At 41.1% G+C, this 20486-nt stretch overlaps 1 protein-coding gene across 1 annotated transcript in view; it reads right to left on the reverse strand.

The window, feature by feature from the left end:
* Positions 1–250: 250 nt before the first annotated feature.
* Positions 251–20486, reverse strand: part of ECE2 (endothelin converting enzyme 2) — a 91178-nt gene continuing 70942 nt past the window's right edge. The window contains exons 10-19 of the mRNA XM_082251765.1: positions 19500–19614; positions 17744–17854; positions 17556–17654; positions 15915–15992; positions 15701–15804; positions 15258–15368; positions 10998–11065; positions 1678–1868; positions 1455–1550; positions 251–1341 (exon numbers count right to left, since the gene is read on the reverse strand). Of these exons, the coding sequence (XP_082107891.1) occupies positions 1165–1341; positions 1455–1550; positions 1678–1868; positions 10998–11065; positions 15258–15368; positions 15701–15804; positions 15915–15992; positions 17556–17654; positions 17744–17854; positions 19500–19614 (1150 nt within the window). The 3' untranslated portion in view covers positions 251–1164. The remainder of the gene's footprint in view (positions 1342–1454; positions 1551–1677; positions 1869–10997; positions 11066–15257; positions 15369–15700; positions 15805–15914; positions 15993–17555; positions 17655–17743; positions 17855–19499; positions 19615–20486) is intronic.

Raw genomic sequence — 20486 nt, forward strand, 5'->3', positions numbered from 1 at the left:
ACACACTTTAACTTAAGATTTTAAGGAAACTTTTTTTAGGGAAAAACTACAGAGGCTGCTATTACTGACCTCCTTATGAAAATGCTGGTTTCATATTGATCCTCTGACATCTGTACTTTGTGAGTCACTAACCTGGAACAACCATGTACTGTAGATTAGAACATCTGAGAGAAGATAAAAACCATTCTGCATGGTCAACACCTCAGAAAGTTCCGAAGCTACTGATTTACCATGACAGTCAGAGAACCATCTTACATTTTCTGAAGGAGAGGTAAGCAATGGAAACCTCAATACATGCTCACTACATGTTTCCCCTAATGTAGAACTCCAGTTATTTCTTAAATTTATTTGGATAGAATATGAAATGGTTTTAAAACTATTTTATTTATACTGCTGAGTCACCATTGAGAAAATCTCCCCTTACTTCCTGTTTTGCTATTGAATCTATCCAATGGGAGACATGGCAAAAATAAGTGCACCTTTATTGGGTGAGTGGGCAAAGTTTATAACCTCTGTCACATTGTTGTTGCCATGTATGTCTCTGGTAGGGAAAATACATGTTTTTCTTTCTAATATGTCACCAGAACAGGAAGTGAGGGAAATCTACTAAAAGGTGAACAGACAGCAATGAAACCTGACAATGGGTCTAACCCCTATCCACACTACCTCAAATCAAAGAAAACTTTTGCTAGAGTTCTACTTGAATTGTTTTGTTTATCCAAATTGGGGTGTAACAGGTTGAATAACCCTCTTCTTATATCTTTTGAAGATTCTGGTGGTGATAACTTTGCTTCTTAATTGCTACAGTTATTCCAAAGTGTCTCACATTCTTTGCTGCATTTTGCATCATTTTACATAAGTGACTTTATACTATGAAATGCAGCATAAGCAAGATTCAATACGTACTGTAGAGCTGGTAACATAATAGATCATGTCTTTACAAGCTGACAGAACTAACAACCTAAGAGACCTTCACTTAGTAAAGGAAGATCTTGAAACTTTAGAGATCAAACCACTGGAGTTCCTAAGAGATACAAGACAGGGGATGATTCAACCTACCAACACTTCCCATAACTGAAATATCCGTTTTGGTAGAATTACCATTTAAAGTTAACCTCATGTATATGCAGAACAAGCAGCCATCTAGATTTTGCATCTAGATTTTCACCACACATCACAGTATTTTCCTGGGTTCATTGGGGTCCCTTTGGGACAGTTGAAATGTTCAGCAAAGTCTTTTGAGTTTGACAAGGTTCCAATCACTCTGAACTTTGCAGGACTGTGGGGATCTGTGACTAATCCTTCATGGCTACTCTCCGGAGTCCGTACAGAGCACCATACCTGCAAAAAAGATTGCAGAGAAAGCTCAGTGTCAACATGAATATTCAAGCAAATCTGGGAACAATTACTGTCATTTGGGGTAGTCTACATAGGTAACTTCTTTCTATTTTTACCTGTGCAAATCCTACAAAAAAAAGTTGGTGGTTGGACAGCCCAACTCCAGGCAATCCTTTCTCATCACCATGTTTTTGCAGCCAAGATTTGTAAGCCTGAAACAAAAGAATTTACCATATGACATATAAAACTATATCATGCTAGGCTTCAAGATCAAAAATAACTACACTAGTATTCAAAAAATCTAAACAATGACTAAGATGATATACCATTGTCACTTACATGGTATGCTGCTTTTAGTCCTCCATTATCTGCTATGTTTTCCCCCAGTGTTTGTTTTCCATTGACTTTCTCTCCATTTACAGTGTAAGCATTATACTGACTGACCATACACTCAGTACGGTTTTTAAATGCTTCCAAAGAAGAATTTTGCCACCAAGGACGCAAATTTCCATCCTCATCATATTCTCGACCTGCAATGGAGAATAAGAGTGGGAAATTGGGCTTAAGTGTAGTTCAAAGATAAAATAAAGTAAAATAAATGTCAGCACCTCAAAATAAAATAGCATCTTGCAAACAGTTTGAATATACAAACACCAACATAACATGGAAAAAGAGGTTCCAGCGCTCAAATAATGATTTAAAGTGACAAATAATCCAAAATACTGATGTGAAAAGAGGGTGTGTATGACAATTCAGTCCGTAACAACATATTAAGTCCTTTAAATAAATCCACAGATGTGTGCTGATATTCAGTGCCAATAAAATTAAAACAGACACTCTTCCACCAGTGATCCTTCACCAAGATAAGAATGCTCACTCACCAGACCGATATGCTGCCTGGTTAGGACAGCAAATGGGTTTTTAATGTAGTATCAGGTCTTGAGTAAAGCCAGATATAAGGGGGTTCACGCCAGAGGATATTTCCTTCTTCAATACTCCAACAGTACAGGTGCACAAATCAGCATAGGACATAGGAGAGAGAAAAACTTCTCATGGTGTAGTATTTATTTAAAATAAAGCATAACAGGCAACTCTAAAAGCTGAATAAAACATCCAATATTGATCCATAAAATGCAGACGTCAATGAAAGCACTTACATACAGAGCCACCAGACTCAGAGTAGTACTGGTGGCTTTGGACCTCTGGCATGCATTAATATGCTTCCTCAGGACTGCTCCAAGACATTCTTATCTTGGTGAAGGATCACTGGTGGAAGAGTGTCTGTTTTAATTTTAATGTCACTGAATATCAGCACACATCTGTGGATTTATTTAAAGGACTTTATATGTTGTTACGGACTGAATTGTCATACACACCCTCTTTTCACATCAGTATTTTGGATTATTTGTCACTTTAAATCATTATTTGAGCGCTGCAACCTCTTTTTACATGTAGTTCAAAGATAACCCATGTAAATCACTAGTACCTTGACCAACAAAAACCTATAGCATTGCTCCTCGTAATTCATGTTCCTATCATCTACACAACTATTGTCTCATAGGAAAATATTTATTTTCTGCACAGGAGTAACTTGAAAAAATCCTCTTGGTACATGTATTAAGTGACACAATGTGCAGGTGTTGAACTAAAAGGTAAAGCAGAAAAACTTTATACTAAATATTACTAAAAATTCTATTTCAGAACTCCCAGATGCACCACAGTGTCCCCAATATATTAAAATGCTGTGCTCGGTTTTCCCAAAAAAAGATCCACTTCTTCAGCTGTCGGCACCACTGTCCTTCCCAATTTGTTCTACAGATGGCAGAATGCACCTAGTGCCGGATGTTGGGCCCTGGAAATCCCCAAATGAATATTCCTGGTGTAGCACCCTCTAGAATGTGCTAGAAGTAGAGTCGGCAAACTATATCCTGACTCATGCTGTAAATTTGTGAGTCTATAACTGGGTCAGGGTTATTGAAGTTCAGAGCTGGATGACTCATCTTGGCAGTTCTCTGGTGCCTCTCTCTGATGTTTGGAAGGTTGGAGAACCTTCTAAATTTAGAGGGCAGGGATTAGGAGAAGATGCCATGCATATTTATTAGGCCTCAGTCAATCCCCAGTGGTGGGCTGGCAGGGGAACCAGCCCACCACGGGGCTCATTACCTCATAAATAGACATGGGCAATGCCAGCAGGGGCAGTCTGGTGGAAGATGGAGATGCAGTGTTGAGGAGGCTGTCCGTGGCCATGAGGGGTAGTCCCTAGTCTGGGGGGGGGGGGTGTCCTGCCTTGGGCTCGGGCTTGGGTGCTGGAGGGATCCAGCCAAAGACACAAAGGGAGGAGGCTTTCCTGGAGGCATGGGAGCAAGAGAGGACACAGTGAGTAATTCAACACTGGTGGGGACTAATAAAGGGGGGGAGACATGTAGCCAGTTTCCTTTGAAGACAGCAGTGGACTTAAGTCTTCTACCTTTCCCCTGAGAGATCTGCAGAGACTTAGCCAGATGGGCTGGTGAAGAGTCAGTCTGGCAGACTGATGTAGAGAGGCTGCCAGGAGGGCTGGTGGAAGAGGCAGCTACAGCCAGGTGGGCCAGCATTGCCTGAAAAAGTGGTGCTGGGATCAGTGGCCACAAAGGAAGCAGAAGAAAAGGTTTAACACTCCACACATACTATTTCAAGGGACTGTGAGTTCCTGCCTGTGAGGGGCTGTTACTCAACGGACAAGGAGTCTGTCAGTTCCATCAGGAGTGAATCAACAGAAGTTTGTGCAAGAGAAAAGCTGAAGAGGAGTCTGTATACAGTTGTCCCTAAAGTTCTTGTTGCCGTCAAGTGGGCATCCCAGAAAACTCCCCATCCTAGTTGTTAACCCTCTAATAAACACCCAAAAAAACAAAAAAAAAAAACAAAGCTACTGACTGCTTTCTGACTTTGAGTGTCTGTGAAGATTTGGTGAGCCTGGCTGTGCATGAGTGGGGAATCTCTGTTCATCTGCTCCTACATGGCGTGTGCTACACCAGCCTCCCTTGCCCCTTTGCATGTGCAATCTGCTTGCTCTCACAGCTCAGCAGTTTTGCAAGAGTAAAGGAGAGTGAACTGTGTATACATTAATGAGAAGGGAGGCTGGGACTGCTTATTCATGGACTTCCGGGGCTGTGCATCCGGCACTGGATACATCCTGCCATCTGCAGGAAGGATTGGGAAGGACAGTGGTGTCAGCAGCTGAAGAGGTGGACTTTTGTTTGCATTTTATTATATTGGGGTCATGGTGGTTCATGTGGAATTTATTGGAAAATGCGTGTCAAGGTGAACCTACTCTTTAAGTCTTTCTGTGTCCCTCAATGGACAAGAATAAGTCTTAGTAGGTCGACATACAACATCCACCTGAACCAGTTGGGAGCAATGAGGATCACTGAAATGTTCCCCATCTCTATTTCAGGGGAGAAAAGGCAAAAATCAGAGTATACTGATCCCACAGAGCCACCAGAGCATCCATTGCTTCCACCAGAGGATCCCTGTACCTGAAGACAAACCTCTTTAGTTTGTTGTTGAACCTGTAAGCCAAGATGTCAAAATCAGGCATTCCCTGCCTGCAAAACAAGTCCACAAACACCTCTTGATTTAGAGACCATTCCCTGGGTCTAGGTGCTGTCCACTGACTAAGTCTGACTGCCAATTGTATACACTTGGGATTTACACGACAGACTAGGCAGAATAGTGAGGTTCTGCCCAGAACTGGATCTTATCCACGTTTCTTGCCACTGCAAGATTTCTGATAAGACTTCTGATTCTTCTCTGATAGTTGATGTATGCCACTGTCAAATTCAGATCAAAGGACTCTCCGCTAGGATGGTCCAACGCTGGAGACAGCATGATCTTCTGAAATTCCTGAACCAACAAGTCAGAGACAACCCGGTCCTTGGTGCTAAATAAATCAGTCTCTCCAGAGCGTGTCTGACATTTCCCATGATGACGGAATCAACATGGTGAAGGGAGGAGATGAGACCTGGTGGATTATATGTGGAATTGCAAATAAAGACAAAGCTTTGAAATCCAAGATACGTCAAGTGCACCCTTTGGTTTTGGAAAAATTAATGGTGAACAGGTTGGAACCTTTCTGCAACAGAAACTGGGGCAATGACACATTGGTTCATAAGATCCATGAGAGCTCAGTGGAGATCTGCTAATCTGTGTGATGACACAGGAAATGTGGGGTGAGAAACCAAAGAGGAGCACACTTTCATGCCAAGCAAGGCTTGTCCTAGAACTTGACAGACTTTAAGTGCTTTGACTGGAGGCCAAGCTCAACATGTATGATTAAGGAGTGGAAAAACATAAGGATGTTTCTTCACATATAAAGCGGGGGAAGACTTTCTAAACCTTAAGCTTTTCCCACTGAGGGAGATAGGTGCTTTTGTCACTAGTAGCATCCTTGATAATGGTATCAAGAGAAGATCTGAAGAGACATTGGGGTTGATTTACTAAAACTGGAGAGTGCAAAATCTGATGCAGCTCTGCATAGAAACCAATCATCTTCCAGTTTTTTTGGCTAAGCTTAATTGAACAAGTTGAAGTTCGATGCTGATTAACTACCATGCACAGATTCGTCAGATTTTGCACTCTCCAGTTTTAGTAAATCAACCCCATTGTTCCTTGTAGGCAAAGTGGATCAAACACTTCTTTCACATGTGTTCCACAGTCCAGCTCTTAAGTCAACATGCCCTATGCATGTGTACATACATGAAACCTATACAAAAGATAAGCCGAGAAGTCTCAAACAGACCATCACAAACAAAATGCAGCCACTAGCTGCCCAAGGCAATTCTTGACACTTTTCACATGTATATATATGCATTTTTTTACTACCTGATTACTTAGAACCCCCACACATTACAGTGCCTTGCGAAAGTATTCGGCCCCCTTGAACTTTGCGACCTTTTGCCACATTTCAGGCTTCAAACATAAAGATATAAAACTGTAATTTTTTGTGAAGAATCAACAACAAGTGGGACACAATCATGAAGTGGTACAAAATTTATTGGATATTTCAAACTTTGTTAAATAAAAAACTGAAAAATTGGGCGCGCAATATTATTCAGCCCCTTTACTTTCAGTGCAGCAAACTCTCTCCAGAAGTTCAGTGAGGATCTCAGAATGATCCAATGTTGACCTAAATGACTAATGATGATAAATAGAATCCACCTGTGTGTAATCAAGTCTTCGTATAAATGCACCTGCACTTTGATAGTCTCAGAGCATCATGAAGAACAAGGAACACACCAGGCAGGTCCGACATACTGTTGTGGAGAAGTTTAAAGCCAGATTTGGATCCAAAAAGATTTCCCAAGCTTTAAACATCCCAAGGAGCACTGTGCAAGCGATAATATTGAAATGGAAGGAGTATCAGACCACTGCAAATCTACGAAGACCTGGCCGTCCCTCTAAACTTTCAGCTCATACAAGGAGAAGACTGATCAGAGATGCAGCCAAGAGGCGCCCATGATCACTCTGGATGAACTGCAGAGATCTACAGCTGAGGTGGGAGACTCTGTCCATAGGACAACAATCAGTCGTATACTGCACAAATCTGGCCTTTATGCAAGAGTGGCAAGAAGAAAGCCATTTCTTAAAGATATCCATAAAAAGTGTCGTTTAAAGTTTGCCACAAGCCACCTGGGAGACACACCAAACATGTGGAAGAAGATGCTCTGGTCAGATGAAACCAAAATCGAACTTTTTGGCAACAATGCAAAAAGTTATGTTTGGCGTAAAAGCAACGCAGCTCATCACCCTGAACACACCATCCCCACTGTCAAACATGGTGGTGGCAGCATCATGGTTTGGACCTGCTTTTCTTCAGCAGGGACAGGGAAGATGGTTAAAATTGATGGGAAGATGGATGGAGCCAAATACAGGACCATTCTGGAAGAAAACCTGATGGAGTCTGCAAAAGACCTGAGACTGGGACGGAGATTTGTCTTCCAACAAGACAATGATCCAAAACAAAGCAAAATCTACAATGTAATGGTTCACAAATAAACATATCCAGGTGTTAGAATGGCCAAGTCAAAGTCCAGACCTTAATCCAATCGAGAATCTGTGGAAAGAACTGAAAACTGCTGTTCACAAACGCTCTCCATCCAACCTCACTGAGCTTGAGCTGTTTTGCAAGGAGGAATGGGCAAAAATTTCAGTCTCTCGATGTGCAAAACTGATAGAGACATACCCCAAGCGACTTACAGCTGTAATCGCAGCAAAAGGTGGCGCTACAAAGTATTAACTTAAGGGGGCTGAATAATTTTTCACGCCCAATTTTTCAGTTTTTTATTTGTTAAAAAAGTTTGAAATATCCAATAAATTTCGTTCCACTTCATGGATTGTGTCCCAATTGTTGTTGATTCTTCACAAAAAATTACAGTTTTATATCTTTATGTTTGAAGCCTGAAATGTGGCAAAAGGTCGCAAAGTTCAAGGGGGTCGAACACTTTCGCAAGGCACTGTATTTATTTTCTTAAAGTAAAGGCCCGGGAGAAATAAAATGTTCATTGTTGCAATTTGTTATGCCATACAATTTTTGCTCAGTGGATTTTCAGTCCCAGGCTCCTAGGTAGAAGGGCAAAGCCCGGGAAGGTGGCAGGAGCGGGGTTCGACCACCTTCTGCCACATTTAAAAGTGATCCAGGAGCTGTAAAGCTGCTTGGATCACTTTTACATTATGGAGAATTTCCGGCTAAAAAAGACATACCAGGGTCATGAGGACAGTTGTAGCCATGACCCTGGTATAACCATTGAAACCTGAGGATGTACAAGGATGACAAGAGGTTAAAGCTGCAGCCATTTGCGCCATACATTCTATATTCAAGGAATCAAGTGCAAGAGTGGTGAGATCTCTTTTACGAGATTTTGACCAGTCTGCCATGGCTTGGCAAAGTGATGTCACAGCCAGGATGGGGTGAGGAGCAAATAGACTTGTACCTGTTTTGGAAGGATTTTGTATAAATCTAATAAACACTTGGAGAGCAAACGAGTCGCTTCTAGTCTCTCTAGAGTTGGAAAAGCAGGTACAATGGTCTTAGGAGTTTAAAAGGACCACAGGAAGTGGACTATGACTCCTCGGGGGCAAGCCCATCAATGACTGGAGCGACTCAAAATCCGAGTGTCATAGACTGATGGCTGATAAAGCCACCAAGGCTGCAGGTGAATCAGACGGATAATATGCAGCGGTATGTGCTCGTGAGTGCCCTGCAGACAGTTAGCAAAAACCTGGATGATTTTGGCCATAAAGTCTTGCATGCTTGTAGTAAAAACCTCACCTGAAATGGCAAAGGTAAAAGCTACACCTGAAAGAGCTAAAGAGAACTCGGATGATGGTTTGGACATGATCCCCACAAAGTGGAAGATGTCATCGCTCAGTTCCACAGAGGTAACCCCTTCCACAGTGTAAACCATTGGGAAACGTGGAGTCCTAAAGGTGCCCAGGGACCTATTTAATTGAGGTTGCTCCTGGTACCCCTGATAGACTGACCGGTATATTTACAAAGTAAGTCTTTGGAGACAGAAGAAGATAGAGTCAACACCAGTGGTTCTGGACCTGAAAGGTCCTCTGTGACTAACTTTTACCAGCATAGAGTTAAAAAATCATCCGACATGAAACCCAGTACCCAAAGGTCACTTCCAGGCTATCCTCACAATGTCCAGTCCAGCCAGGCCTGGACATGACACTCCGAAAGCCAGGCTGGAGACGGCTGCACTAGATAGCTGCAATCAGAGAGACAAGCTCTAACAGCGAGGTAAAGCAGGCTTTCTTGAAGGAAAAAGTTTAATAAAAGATCAAAAAAAGATTGATGTCAATAGTAGGTTAGTCTTTCACACAGCAGAGCTAAAGTAAAGATGTCCATGACGTCATAGGAGGTGGGGTCACCCGTTGACATCATCGGGCGACTCCACCCCTATGATGACACAGGCCAACCCTCGAAGACCCCGCCCCATTGTCTTCACAGACCTGACAGCCTGCCCATAGATGGATCGCAATTCGGTTAAGCTGGATACACACTATCCAACTTTTGTGGTTAGATTTCCTTCAGATTTACCTTTTCTATGTAGTGCAAGGGCCTGCCAGATTGCAAACAAATTGAAAGTGTTTAGGTTTGACCTCATATTATATGGTTTTGGTAAGTCTAAAGGAAAAAAAAGTCTTCAGAAAATCTTATAGTGTGTATGGCCCATTAGTATTTGCGGAAACGGACGAATTTGGATCCGTCTTTGAGAGGCTTAAACCACATACCTGTTAAAACTGTTTTAAAATCTTGCCCCACAGCTAGAAAATTAAATGAAGACAACAATATATATTTTTTTTAAGTTGAATAAATTAAAGTTTATGTTCACCCTAACACTAAAATCCCTGCATCTACAGACATCCACAATCTAACACTCACCTATTTAGCCCTGTGAAGAAATCAGTATACAGTACATACCTTTTTTGAACCTGATCCGACCCGGTCTTCAGTGGCGGAAGCTCTGCAGAGGACACGGCCGACATCAGCTGTGAAATAAATGGGAAGTAAGGTCACCCATAGACTTTCAATGGGGCTTCTGATGTCGGATGTGTCCTCTGCACCCGCCTCCACAGCGAAGCCACAGATGACAGCTCAGTGTGGGATCGGGTCAGATCTGCATCAAAAAAGGTATGTATATGGATTTCTTCTTTACAGGGCTAGATAGGTTAGTGTTAGATTGAGGATGTCTGTAGACGCAGGCATTTTAGTGTTAGGGTGGACTTCTACTTTAATGTCATATAATCATGTCTAACACTACATTTCTGTACATTTGAAAATTAAACACAGCATATTTGGAATTATTGATGGAAGGATGCTCTGCTCAAATCATCTCCCTTTGAGCTCAGAGATGGTAAATCCAGTTCTATACACTCCACAAGGTGACAAAAGCCAGCTGCAAATCAGATGCCCCAAATGTCTCTTTATTCATTACTCATATGCATAGGTGTGCCCAGCCTATCGCATTAGGGTGTTCACCCCAAATCTTAAACACACATACGTGTGTGCATGTGTATACATATTGACAGTGTTAGTAGGTCAGAGATTGGTGCCAGTAAGGCAGTGGACAGTGTCAGTAGTTTTTATTTTACTTTTTTTATTCTTTTTTACAATTTTATATATTTTTTATTACAATTTGTTTAGGAGCCCCGTTAGGTTTGGTGATCAGGAGTCTAAACAGGGGGAATCTGGACCACATAGGGTGATTAGGGTGTGCACAGGCACACCTTGCACAACCTGTGTGGCCACCTATGTACTATATACTGACTTAACATCCTTAGTTGTCATTCAATATTCTTACCTGAATCTGTTGTTGCAGTTAAAGGAATTTCAGGCATTTCAAGTGTCGTTACCTTATGTTACATTGGAGATCAAACTATTTGCACAGCTTGACAATGTTTTTTCCTTTCACAATCAGTTTAGCTTTATGTTAAACATGTGCAAATTACCTCTAACGTGTACAGTTTTTTTCTCACATTACAGTATCTTGAACTGCTAAATCAATTTGTTTATATAATGGAAGATATAAAACATTTAAAACAATGACATCTATCGATCACCCTGAACACCACTTCTAGCTACAGATCATCCAACTGCATAATTTGTCACAAACCTTGATCATCAAATGCATGCGTCAGTTCGTGTCCCATCACCACCCCAATACCCCCGAAATTTAGAGCCCTGAAGAAGAAGAGGAAACAAAAGCATGAGTGAGAGGTGACATGCACTAGAAATGCAAAAGAACAGCTTTTTGCAATATTAGTGTTGTGATTGAGATCTTAGTGGCAATAAAGGTCAGTAGAATAGTTGTGAAAAAAGTGAGTGATAATTTAAAGATTAGACCCTGCTTTCTGATATAGAGTTACCATAGAAAGACATAGCAATGAAATTATCAACATTTTAAATTGTCGTGTTTACTATATGCTTGTTGCATCTGTTTCCACCTGAAACTTTTTTCAGATAAACAGAGGTTGGAACATGTATGTGGTGAGTGGATCACATAGCGTGACTTTAGGTACTGCAAAAAACATCAGTGGCTGTATTACACTACTTCCAACCATGCCACTAATTTAAATATAGTAACTGGTGTTCACTTTGAGCTCATTTACACTACATACCTGTGTGAAAAATAAATTCTAACATTTGCTTAAAGTATAACTAAAGTCAAAAGTTATTTTTTTTAGTTGTGGATAGAGGGGAGACATATTATAACACCTGTCGGTTTTTATTGCTATCTGTGCCCCCATTAAGGAGATTCGTCCTCTCTATTTGTCCTGCTTACCATTATCATTGAAAGTGAAATAAAAGCAAATCCCATATTTTGGGTTGTCCCCATAAAAGTAAAAGAGAGGAAATCTTCCAATGGGGACACTAGTTATGGTGACCTGATAGTCCCCAAGAAATTTGCTTAATTTGCAGTATTTCCTCTTACTTCCTGTTTGGCTATGGGACTGGAAGTGAAGATAAATCTCCTCAATAGGACAAAGATGGCAAAAATAAAACTGACCCTTCCTTGCTTTATCCAAATTGAAAAAAAAAACGTTTTGCCTATAGTTCTACTTTAAGTGTTTCTAACATCTAAAACATCCCTAACAGTAAAAAAAAAAACAAAAACACAAAACCCTAGGGCAGCCTTTTTTAACCTTTTTACTGCAGAGGAACCCATGAAATAGTTTTCAGGCCTCAGAGAGACCCCACTAAAATTGTTAGATCTATAGCACAGGTACATTGATAAAATTGGTAGGTTGTACAGAGTTTTAAATAAAGAATGGGGTTCACATAATAATCAAATTAAATTGATAATAATAATGAATAATCTCTGATAATGTTGTTAGCTACAGTTCCTCAATCCAAGGTAGGATTCAGTGTACAGAGGGGATAGGCTCGATAGTAACTCTGGTCCAAATGAAACTGGCTCCTTGAAAGTTGTATGCACCAGCTGTGATTGACACCCCACAGTGGGTCTTGCGGGAGACTGGCATCTGCAGACAGTAATTGTGCCTGCTGCAATGCCTTTTTAATGAAAATGTGGAGACACACAGTGATGAGGGGAGAAAATTACAGAGTAACATCATTTTTTACCATGCACCAGAGGCATAAGCAGATGGGCCAAAAAAATGGGGGGGGGGGGGGGGGCTGAAGTTCTTTAATAAATGAAACCTAGCCTGTAAAAGAATGTGATGTATATCTTTCTGGGGCCCATGTCTTAAAGCTCTGCTATGTTGAAGATATCCAGGAGTTGCATGTACCCAACACTTCTACTGGCTCCTTTGCCACACAGGATGTAGGAGCCAGCAGTAGGAACCAAAGCATGTGGCAGGGTATGCATCATCTTCTTTTACAGTCTTGGCTTAATTTAATTTGGTGCGCTTGTGAGCAGAGTCAATTTCACTTAACACTTAGGCCTCAACCAACACTTGACCTGACCCTTAAATTTCACCTTGTCCTTCAGATGGTTAGTAAACTTGTAATGAGAAAAACATAGAGGCTGCCATTGCTGTGTTATTCTGAAAATACTAGCAGCCTGACCTTCACTTGGCTTCAATTCATTGCATTATTTACCTTAAACTAATATGCAGATATTGACAATTTCTATAAAGTCCTTAATCTGTATTCTTGTTTCAGGTTGATGGCTTGAAGTATTGAAGCCAGTGGGTCAGCATAAACCCAGCTGAACAAAAACAACGTAACTGATTTCCCCATCCACACAGTCAAGATGGATGGGAAAATCTTCCCCACTGTATCTTTATCTTCTATCAGCGGGACTCCCCCCGCTGGCAGAATACACTAATCAGCACTTGGCTGCGTGTGCTTATTGAATGCTGCTTTTCCAGCAGGACAGTTCCACAGAAACTGACCAGCTTCTGCTGAACAAAGGGCTACTCACAAATTTAAATGTGTCTGGTTCCTGCTGAACTGGCTAAATTTTGTCTCTGTATGATCAGCTTAACAGTCAGGCAACTAGTATTTTCAAAAGAAGCATGAATATTATTGCCTTTCTGGTTGTCAGTATATTAAAATCCCACTGCTTTACTGCTCTTGTACAACTGTGTGTGTGCGGAATACCCCCTTCCCTGTCTCTCGCAGTGGTTCCTCTCGCCAGTTTGTATATCACTACAGGGCATGCAAGCTGGTGGGAGGAACCACTATGTGTGGCGCAGGAAACAGGTGAATTCCCCATTCATCTAGGTAAATACTGTGCCTGCAGCAAAGCGGCAGCATTTCACAGCCAGGGCCAACATAAATGTATGTATACTGTATTCCTCTTTTAGGAGGTATGGTTTTGGCAGCAGTTCAAACACAACAGTGGAAGACTCGTGAGTAAATGTTGCTTAACGTGAAACACATAAGAGTCTAGCAGCTTCTTGTATGAACCTTAACCTAATGCAACATAGAATCTATGCTTTTGTTCCATCATCCACAATTATGTTTGGATTATTGCATGCAGTAAAGATCTGGACAGACATCAGGCTTCTTATTATGGGCAAGAGCAGATCCACTTGGAGCAATACTGACTACACTTTGCAAAATTATATTAGGATTTAATTGAATTTTTGATGATAGGGTCTGTAACCCAGAAAACTATAACCTTAATCCCCCACATACCTAACTAACATGAACTTAATTTGTAACAAAGAACTAACGTCTTTAGCAGCATACTTACCTAACAATGCGCCTCAAGCAGCAGCACTAAAAACTGCTAGAACACTGAAATGCCAGATGGATTGTATTTCAAAGTTCATAATCATTTATGAACTTTAATCATTAATCATTTAATCATCTTTTTTTACATGTTTGCAAATCAAAATATGTTTAATTTACTGTTTATCAGGTATTTTTCTTATTTGATAACATTTTGAACCATATTAAAGTGGAAAAAATGTTTTGTTTTTTTAAAACACAGGTGCAGCTCAAAAAAATTAGAATATCATCAAAAAGTTAATTTATTTCAGTATTTCAATTCAAAAAGGGAAACTCATATAGTTTATATGGATGTGTGTTACACACAGTGATATATTTTAAGGATTTCTTTCTTTTATTTTGATGTTTATGCCTTACAGCTAGTGAAAACCCAAAATTCAGTATCTCAGAAAATTAGAATAATACATAAAAAAAAAAGGATTTTTAATACAGAAATGTTGGGTTGCTGAAAAATATGTCCATGCACAGTATAGTATGCAGGAGGCGATCAGCCTGTGGCACTGCTGAGGTGTTATGGAAGCCCAGGTTTCTTTGATAGCAGTTTTCAGCTCATCCTCATTGTTGGGTCTGGTGTCTCTCATCTTCCTCTTGACAATATCCGACAGATTCTCTAAGGAGTTTAGGTCAGGCGAGTTTGCTGGCCAACCAAGCACAGTGATACCATGATCATTAAATCAGGTATTGGTACTTTTGGCAGTGCAGATGAGCTGAAGGCCGCTATCAAAGAAACCTGGGCTTCCATAACACCTCAGCAGTGCCACAGGCTGATTGCTTCCATGCCACGCTACATTGATGCAGTAATTCATGCAAAAGTAGCCCGAATCAAGTATTAAGTGCATACTATACTATACATAGACATACTTTTCAGTAAGCCAACATTTCTGTATTAAAAATCCTTTTTTTTATTGGTCTTATGCAATATTCTAATTTTCTGAGATACTGAATTTTGGGTTTTCGCTGTAAGCCATAATCATCAAAATGAGTTTCACTTTTTTAATTGAATTATTGAAATAAATTAACTTTTTGATGCTATTTTCATTTTATAAGATGCACCTCTATATGTATATTTAAAGCAAGTAAAGAAATTACAGTGGCACCAAATGCTGATTTCTGTTACCTTCGTAGTATTTGGCAATAGGCATTGTTCGGCTAGTAAGTTCAACATACGTACTTTGGATGTGTAGGAGCATAGAATGGAGCCTGAAGTATGCCTGCTGGAAAGACTATTTCATTCTTATTTGGCAGGTAATAGGCATTGACAGTCTGGGGTGTCATACTCCATCTGAAAAAATATTAGATACATAAATTCCTATTCTGTACTACAGTACATGACAGCTGTATAAACAACACATACAAGATAGTCAGATGTGGCAAGCATGTTTTTTTGTTTTTTTTTTATTTGTTTCCATGCTGGGAACTGGATAGCATTATTCGGTTTCCCTGTGTCTGCATTTTCAGGACAAGATGCAGGGACTTTTTTTGCCTGTGTTTTCCATAGGTACAGCAGCCCATTCATATAAATAGGCTGCTGTGCCCGTGCAAACCAGCATACTGTGAACCTAAAGCATATGTAAATCAATGTGTCTGTAGAATCAAAGCTTAAAGCATTCTTACTGTTCTCGGTTTGGTGGCTTCCTTAATTGTTCAGCCATTAGTTTGGCTGAAAAGTTATAGAAATTCAACATGTTCTGAAAGAAAGAGTCCTCAGCCACTTCAAACTGGGAGTAAAAAGACAAAAAAAACAATAACATTACTGTCAATTCAGCTTGTCATTTTTTTATTATAGGATTCACGTGTGAGTTTTTCCTTTTATATAATATCTTCTTACCCCATCATACACCTCATCAAGTTCTTTTGTGTCCAGTATGAAGTCAGGGAATCCAATCATGTCATATATGGCATCTGCCTAAAACATCAGACAAAGAATATCACTGCACAGCTCTGTAAAATTATACAGGTAAAGAAGTTTGCTGAATTCTGATAAAAGTGATGATTGGTGGTCAGCAAGTAGATTGAATAAATGTACACACGTATGTGATCCTTATACCTTATTCTTCGTGCAGTTAGTTATCATATGATTAGAATCTGTGGACAACGTTCGTTCTCTCCAGATGTCATAAAATTGCACACTGGCTAATATTAGACTAAAACATAACAAAGGACCTGGGTCTTGTAGCCACTGGACTGGTGCCACACATTTACTATATTTCTCATCTATTAACTATTCCCAACCCCTTCATTCCTTCATAAATAAACTTCTCTAATCCACTCCTGCTCCTTCATTGTTAAAGCTGAACCCTAAAGCAAACTGCTACATACACAGATTGAATACTAATGTGGGAGTTGTTTTACTTGCCAAACAGGGCCAGATCTAGCCGGTCTGATGCAGGGGTGCAGTAAAAAATGTCAGGGGGCAGAGGATGGGAAGTCAACAGGACAGTGTTCAGAAACAGAAAAAAGTAGGGCAGTGTACAGGGGGACAGCAGGGCAGAGGACAGGGGTCAGCAGGGAAATGTGTAGTGGGTCAGCAGGGCAGAGGAAGGGAGGTCAGCAGGAGAGTGTACAGAGTCTGGGGAGCAGAGAACAGGGGTGAATAGGGCAGAAAGCAGGGGTCAGTAGGGTGGAGAACAGGGAGCAGCAGGGTCGAGGACAGGGTATCAAGGAGGAGGACAGAGGTCAGTAGGGCAGAGGATGGGCGGTCTACAGGGGAGTGTACAGGGGTCAGTATGGCAGTGTAGAGGGGGTCAGCAGGGCAGAGGAAGTATACTATGTTCCTAAAGAGAAGTTTAGCCATTAAACAATGTGTAAACATTGACAATATTAACAATATTCATAACAAGTATTCTACCTGACTTTATAATCAAAAGGTCAAGACAGAATGACAAAATGTGAGCTAGACTAGAATTATGAAAGACATAAAGCATCCTGTGACAGAACAGAAATGTTCTGTGGTTGGCCAGTAGGGGGTCTTAAAAGGGGATTGAACAGAATCTGCGCCTGCTGTATACAATGCACACATACGTATACCACAGTCCTTGGAACCATACGATACTTAATACTTAATTACTGTGCCACAACTGATGGTCTCACAGACATAAATAAACCTCAGGACAAAGGATAATTTTGTTTTATATTAAAAGTTTACACTACATATCTTTTTATGCACACAAAATGGATGTTTTTGTCTTAGGCCAAATTTCCCTTCGTATATAGACAGGCTGGTTGTACAGAAGTCAGTCCACCGATTGACTTCTGTACAACCAGCCTCTAGGAATATTTCCACTTGATCAGTGTATTCTGAAGGCAGGGAAGTCCCCCTACTGTCAGAACACAATACCTCAGCAGGAGGTTGAAAAAAAAAAAAAAAAAACGTTAAATCGATGACTTTAGTTCCGCTTTAACTAACTGACATTCACATGTGCCTTGTTGTGGAACAATAACTGACAGAATTAAAAGTGAAGTACAACACCTTCTCCTTAGCTGTTCTCTTTGTCTTCTCATCCATCCATGATAAACTTGCTAAAGTGAATTCAAAGGCTGTTCGGATTTCAGCAATCATCTGCTCTGCCTGAAAGTAATTGAATTGTAAATTATTGCTGCTCCTTGAACATCAATATACAATTATTTCAGGGGTTGCATCCAATCATGGGTACTTACAATTGTTTTACTGTTCTTATCAAATGTCGATTTAACAAACAGAGATCCTAGAGCAAATCCAAGAGTATCATCTGTATTGGATAAACAGGTCTGCCAGCGAGGGGTACAGGACTGCAATCAAGAGGAAGAAAATGAGCAAATGACAGTGGAAACACCAGAGTACCTGTATTACTTGATCAGAAATTGTTGGAAATTACATTGTAATGGTGCTGATACAAAGCTTGATATCTGCTTTTGTTCACTGGTGTTATTGATCAAGCCATATAACAGTTCATGTTCAACCACAGGCACTTACAACCAACATTCTGGAAAAATCTCGTTGAACAGTTAATTATCATTTCCTTTTTCCCATAGAGAAGGTGGCAAACCTTTATTCCATATGAACCATAGGAGAACAATGTGGCAACTGTGTGGTAACGTAACAAGTCATGAACAGATCTGCCACCAATCATCACTTTCAGAGAGCTGCCACTGAATTGCAATAATAAAGGTGTCTAAAAATGATCCCATCTTGCCTTCACTTTTTTATAATTAGTGTAGCACCCTACAGGTAGGTGCTAGGTAAAGGTATAGTGGGCCTTGTCTGCCTAACAACAGGGCTGTGATTCATTAGTCAGGGTGTCATGGTTTCCAGGTGTGCTTTCTGAAGGGGGAGTCACCCCACTGGCTCCTATGAGAGGCTTCTCATAGGGCAATGTAGGAAATCCAATCAGGGGACACATCCAGGCTTGTAACTACCCCAGAAGGCAGATTGTGCTGCAAAAGATACTGGGAGTGGGTATAAGTTTGGGGGTGGCGCATGACACAATGCCTTTGGCGGGAGCAGAGTCCCAGGAGGGAGAGAACGGCTGTCTCCCCTCCTGTTTGAGGAGGAGGATCTCGGGGCTGCTGCCTGAAGATCCAGAGAGTGTAGAGCTAAACTGAGGGGATCCGGTGTCCCGAGAACCTGCGGAGAGTCAGAGGGGTCCAGTCCCAGGAAAGCCTACACAGGTCGTGAGTACTGAGGATTGCCCCTGGGGGTCTGCCTGAAGTTAGAGGGGACCACTCTGGAAGAGGTTTGGGGATCCAGTGCCAGCTAGTGGTGAAAGGGGGTACCTAGGTTGAGGACCCTGAAGTGACAGAGGGGGTATATAGTCAGTGGACCCTGAAGAGCTTAAAGTGTAAAGGGGGCGCCTGCGGTTTGGGCCCTGAAGTGTTAGTGCTCAGTGTGAAGTGTGCCAGTTGAGAGTTGCAGCAGTACAGGAATTTACAAGGAGTTTTCTCAGCCAGTGCAGTGCTGGAGGGAGCCATTCAGTGACTCTGAGCTATTGCAGTGTTACAAGTCAAGCATTTCTACAGTCCTGTATCTTCTGCACTAAAGTCGAGGATCCAGCACAGTTTCAGTAATTACACAGTGTTCAAGCATCAGGAAGCGTTGGCTAGCGTCAAGACAGCGCTAATAGGCATTTTTGCCAGGAAAGTCCCACATTTGTATCTAGTTGAGCCTAAAGGAGTATCCCACTCATTCCCTTCTCCCATCCCCTTAAAATCCAATAAAACAACAAAACAAAGATGCCGGAGTTGTCAATGTCTCAGTGCTCACACCCAGGGTCGCAGCTCACAAGGGCTGGAGGGGTAACCGGTACCGATGGCAGACCCACATCAGGCCACAGGCATGGAAAACCTGCTACATTAGCATTGGTACATTACAATAAGCTACTTGCACTTTTGGTTTAATCATCTAATGCTTTCAGATACAAGGGCAAGCCCATAATACCTTTTTGGCCCCATACAGTGACTCAAGCAGCTTATCCTGAGCTTTCTCAAAACGGGAATCCAGACTGGGTGACATCTTTTGGACCAGATTCCAAATTAGGTAATTGTTTACGATCCTAAAAATTGAGAAAAGAAAGAAAACATAGAAAGTTATAGGGTAAGGAGAAAGAAAGCACCAAAAATGATGTCTTATTTAGAAGTTATGAACTAATTTCTTCAAACCGAAAACAGGAAGTTTAAAACCCTCCGTTCCCTACTGGCAGATGTAAAAGCTCATATACAGGGGCATTGCGCTGTGTGCACATTCCATTCCAGTTAGAAGCCAACAGGACAAAAACAGGTAATGTGCAAAAAGCTGGGGTACCCACAAGCACGACATATTTCTTGATCTCTCTGCTTTCAGCTACATAAGATGATGATCCTATGTCTGTGAGAGCTTTGGTTAATGTATTGGGCAGGGATCTCCCAACTACAGTACTCCAGCTGCTGTGGAACTACACGTCCCATGAGGCATTGTAAAACTCTGACATTCACAGACATTGCTAGGCATGATGGGAATTGTAGTTCCAGAACAACTGGAGGGCCATAGTTTGGAGACCTCTGGTCTAGGGGAATTGGGTACGTTACAAATCATGACATGAACACCATTGCTAAAAAAAAAAAAATGACAATTATCTGGAGTCAGATGTCATGATGTTTTGCGGTTAATTTTGGTGTATGAAGGCTGTCAGATGTGCATAGATGTCAACTGCCCTTGTAAGTCTATTGGCAGCTTTAAAGGCAAACCAGTCTAAAAAAGCCAAATAATAAAGACCTTTTAGCCCCACACTAATGTGTGCTACAATTGTATAAACATGTACATAGTACCTACGTCCCAATTAATCATTTATATAATTGGCTGGATTGGCAAAGGAGGCAAAGGGGACTTTCATGGTACTGCATATGGTTTTTACCACGAAACATGTCGGGTTCTACTGACATATGTCAC

Source organism: Pelophylax lessonae (assembly GCF_965119305.1).
Source record: "Pelophylax lessonae genome assembly, chromosome: 3".
Lineage (NCBI taxonomy): Eukaryota > Metazoa > Chordata > Amphibia > Anura > Ranidae > Pelophylax > Pelophylax lessonae.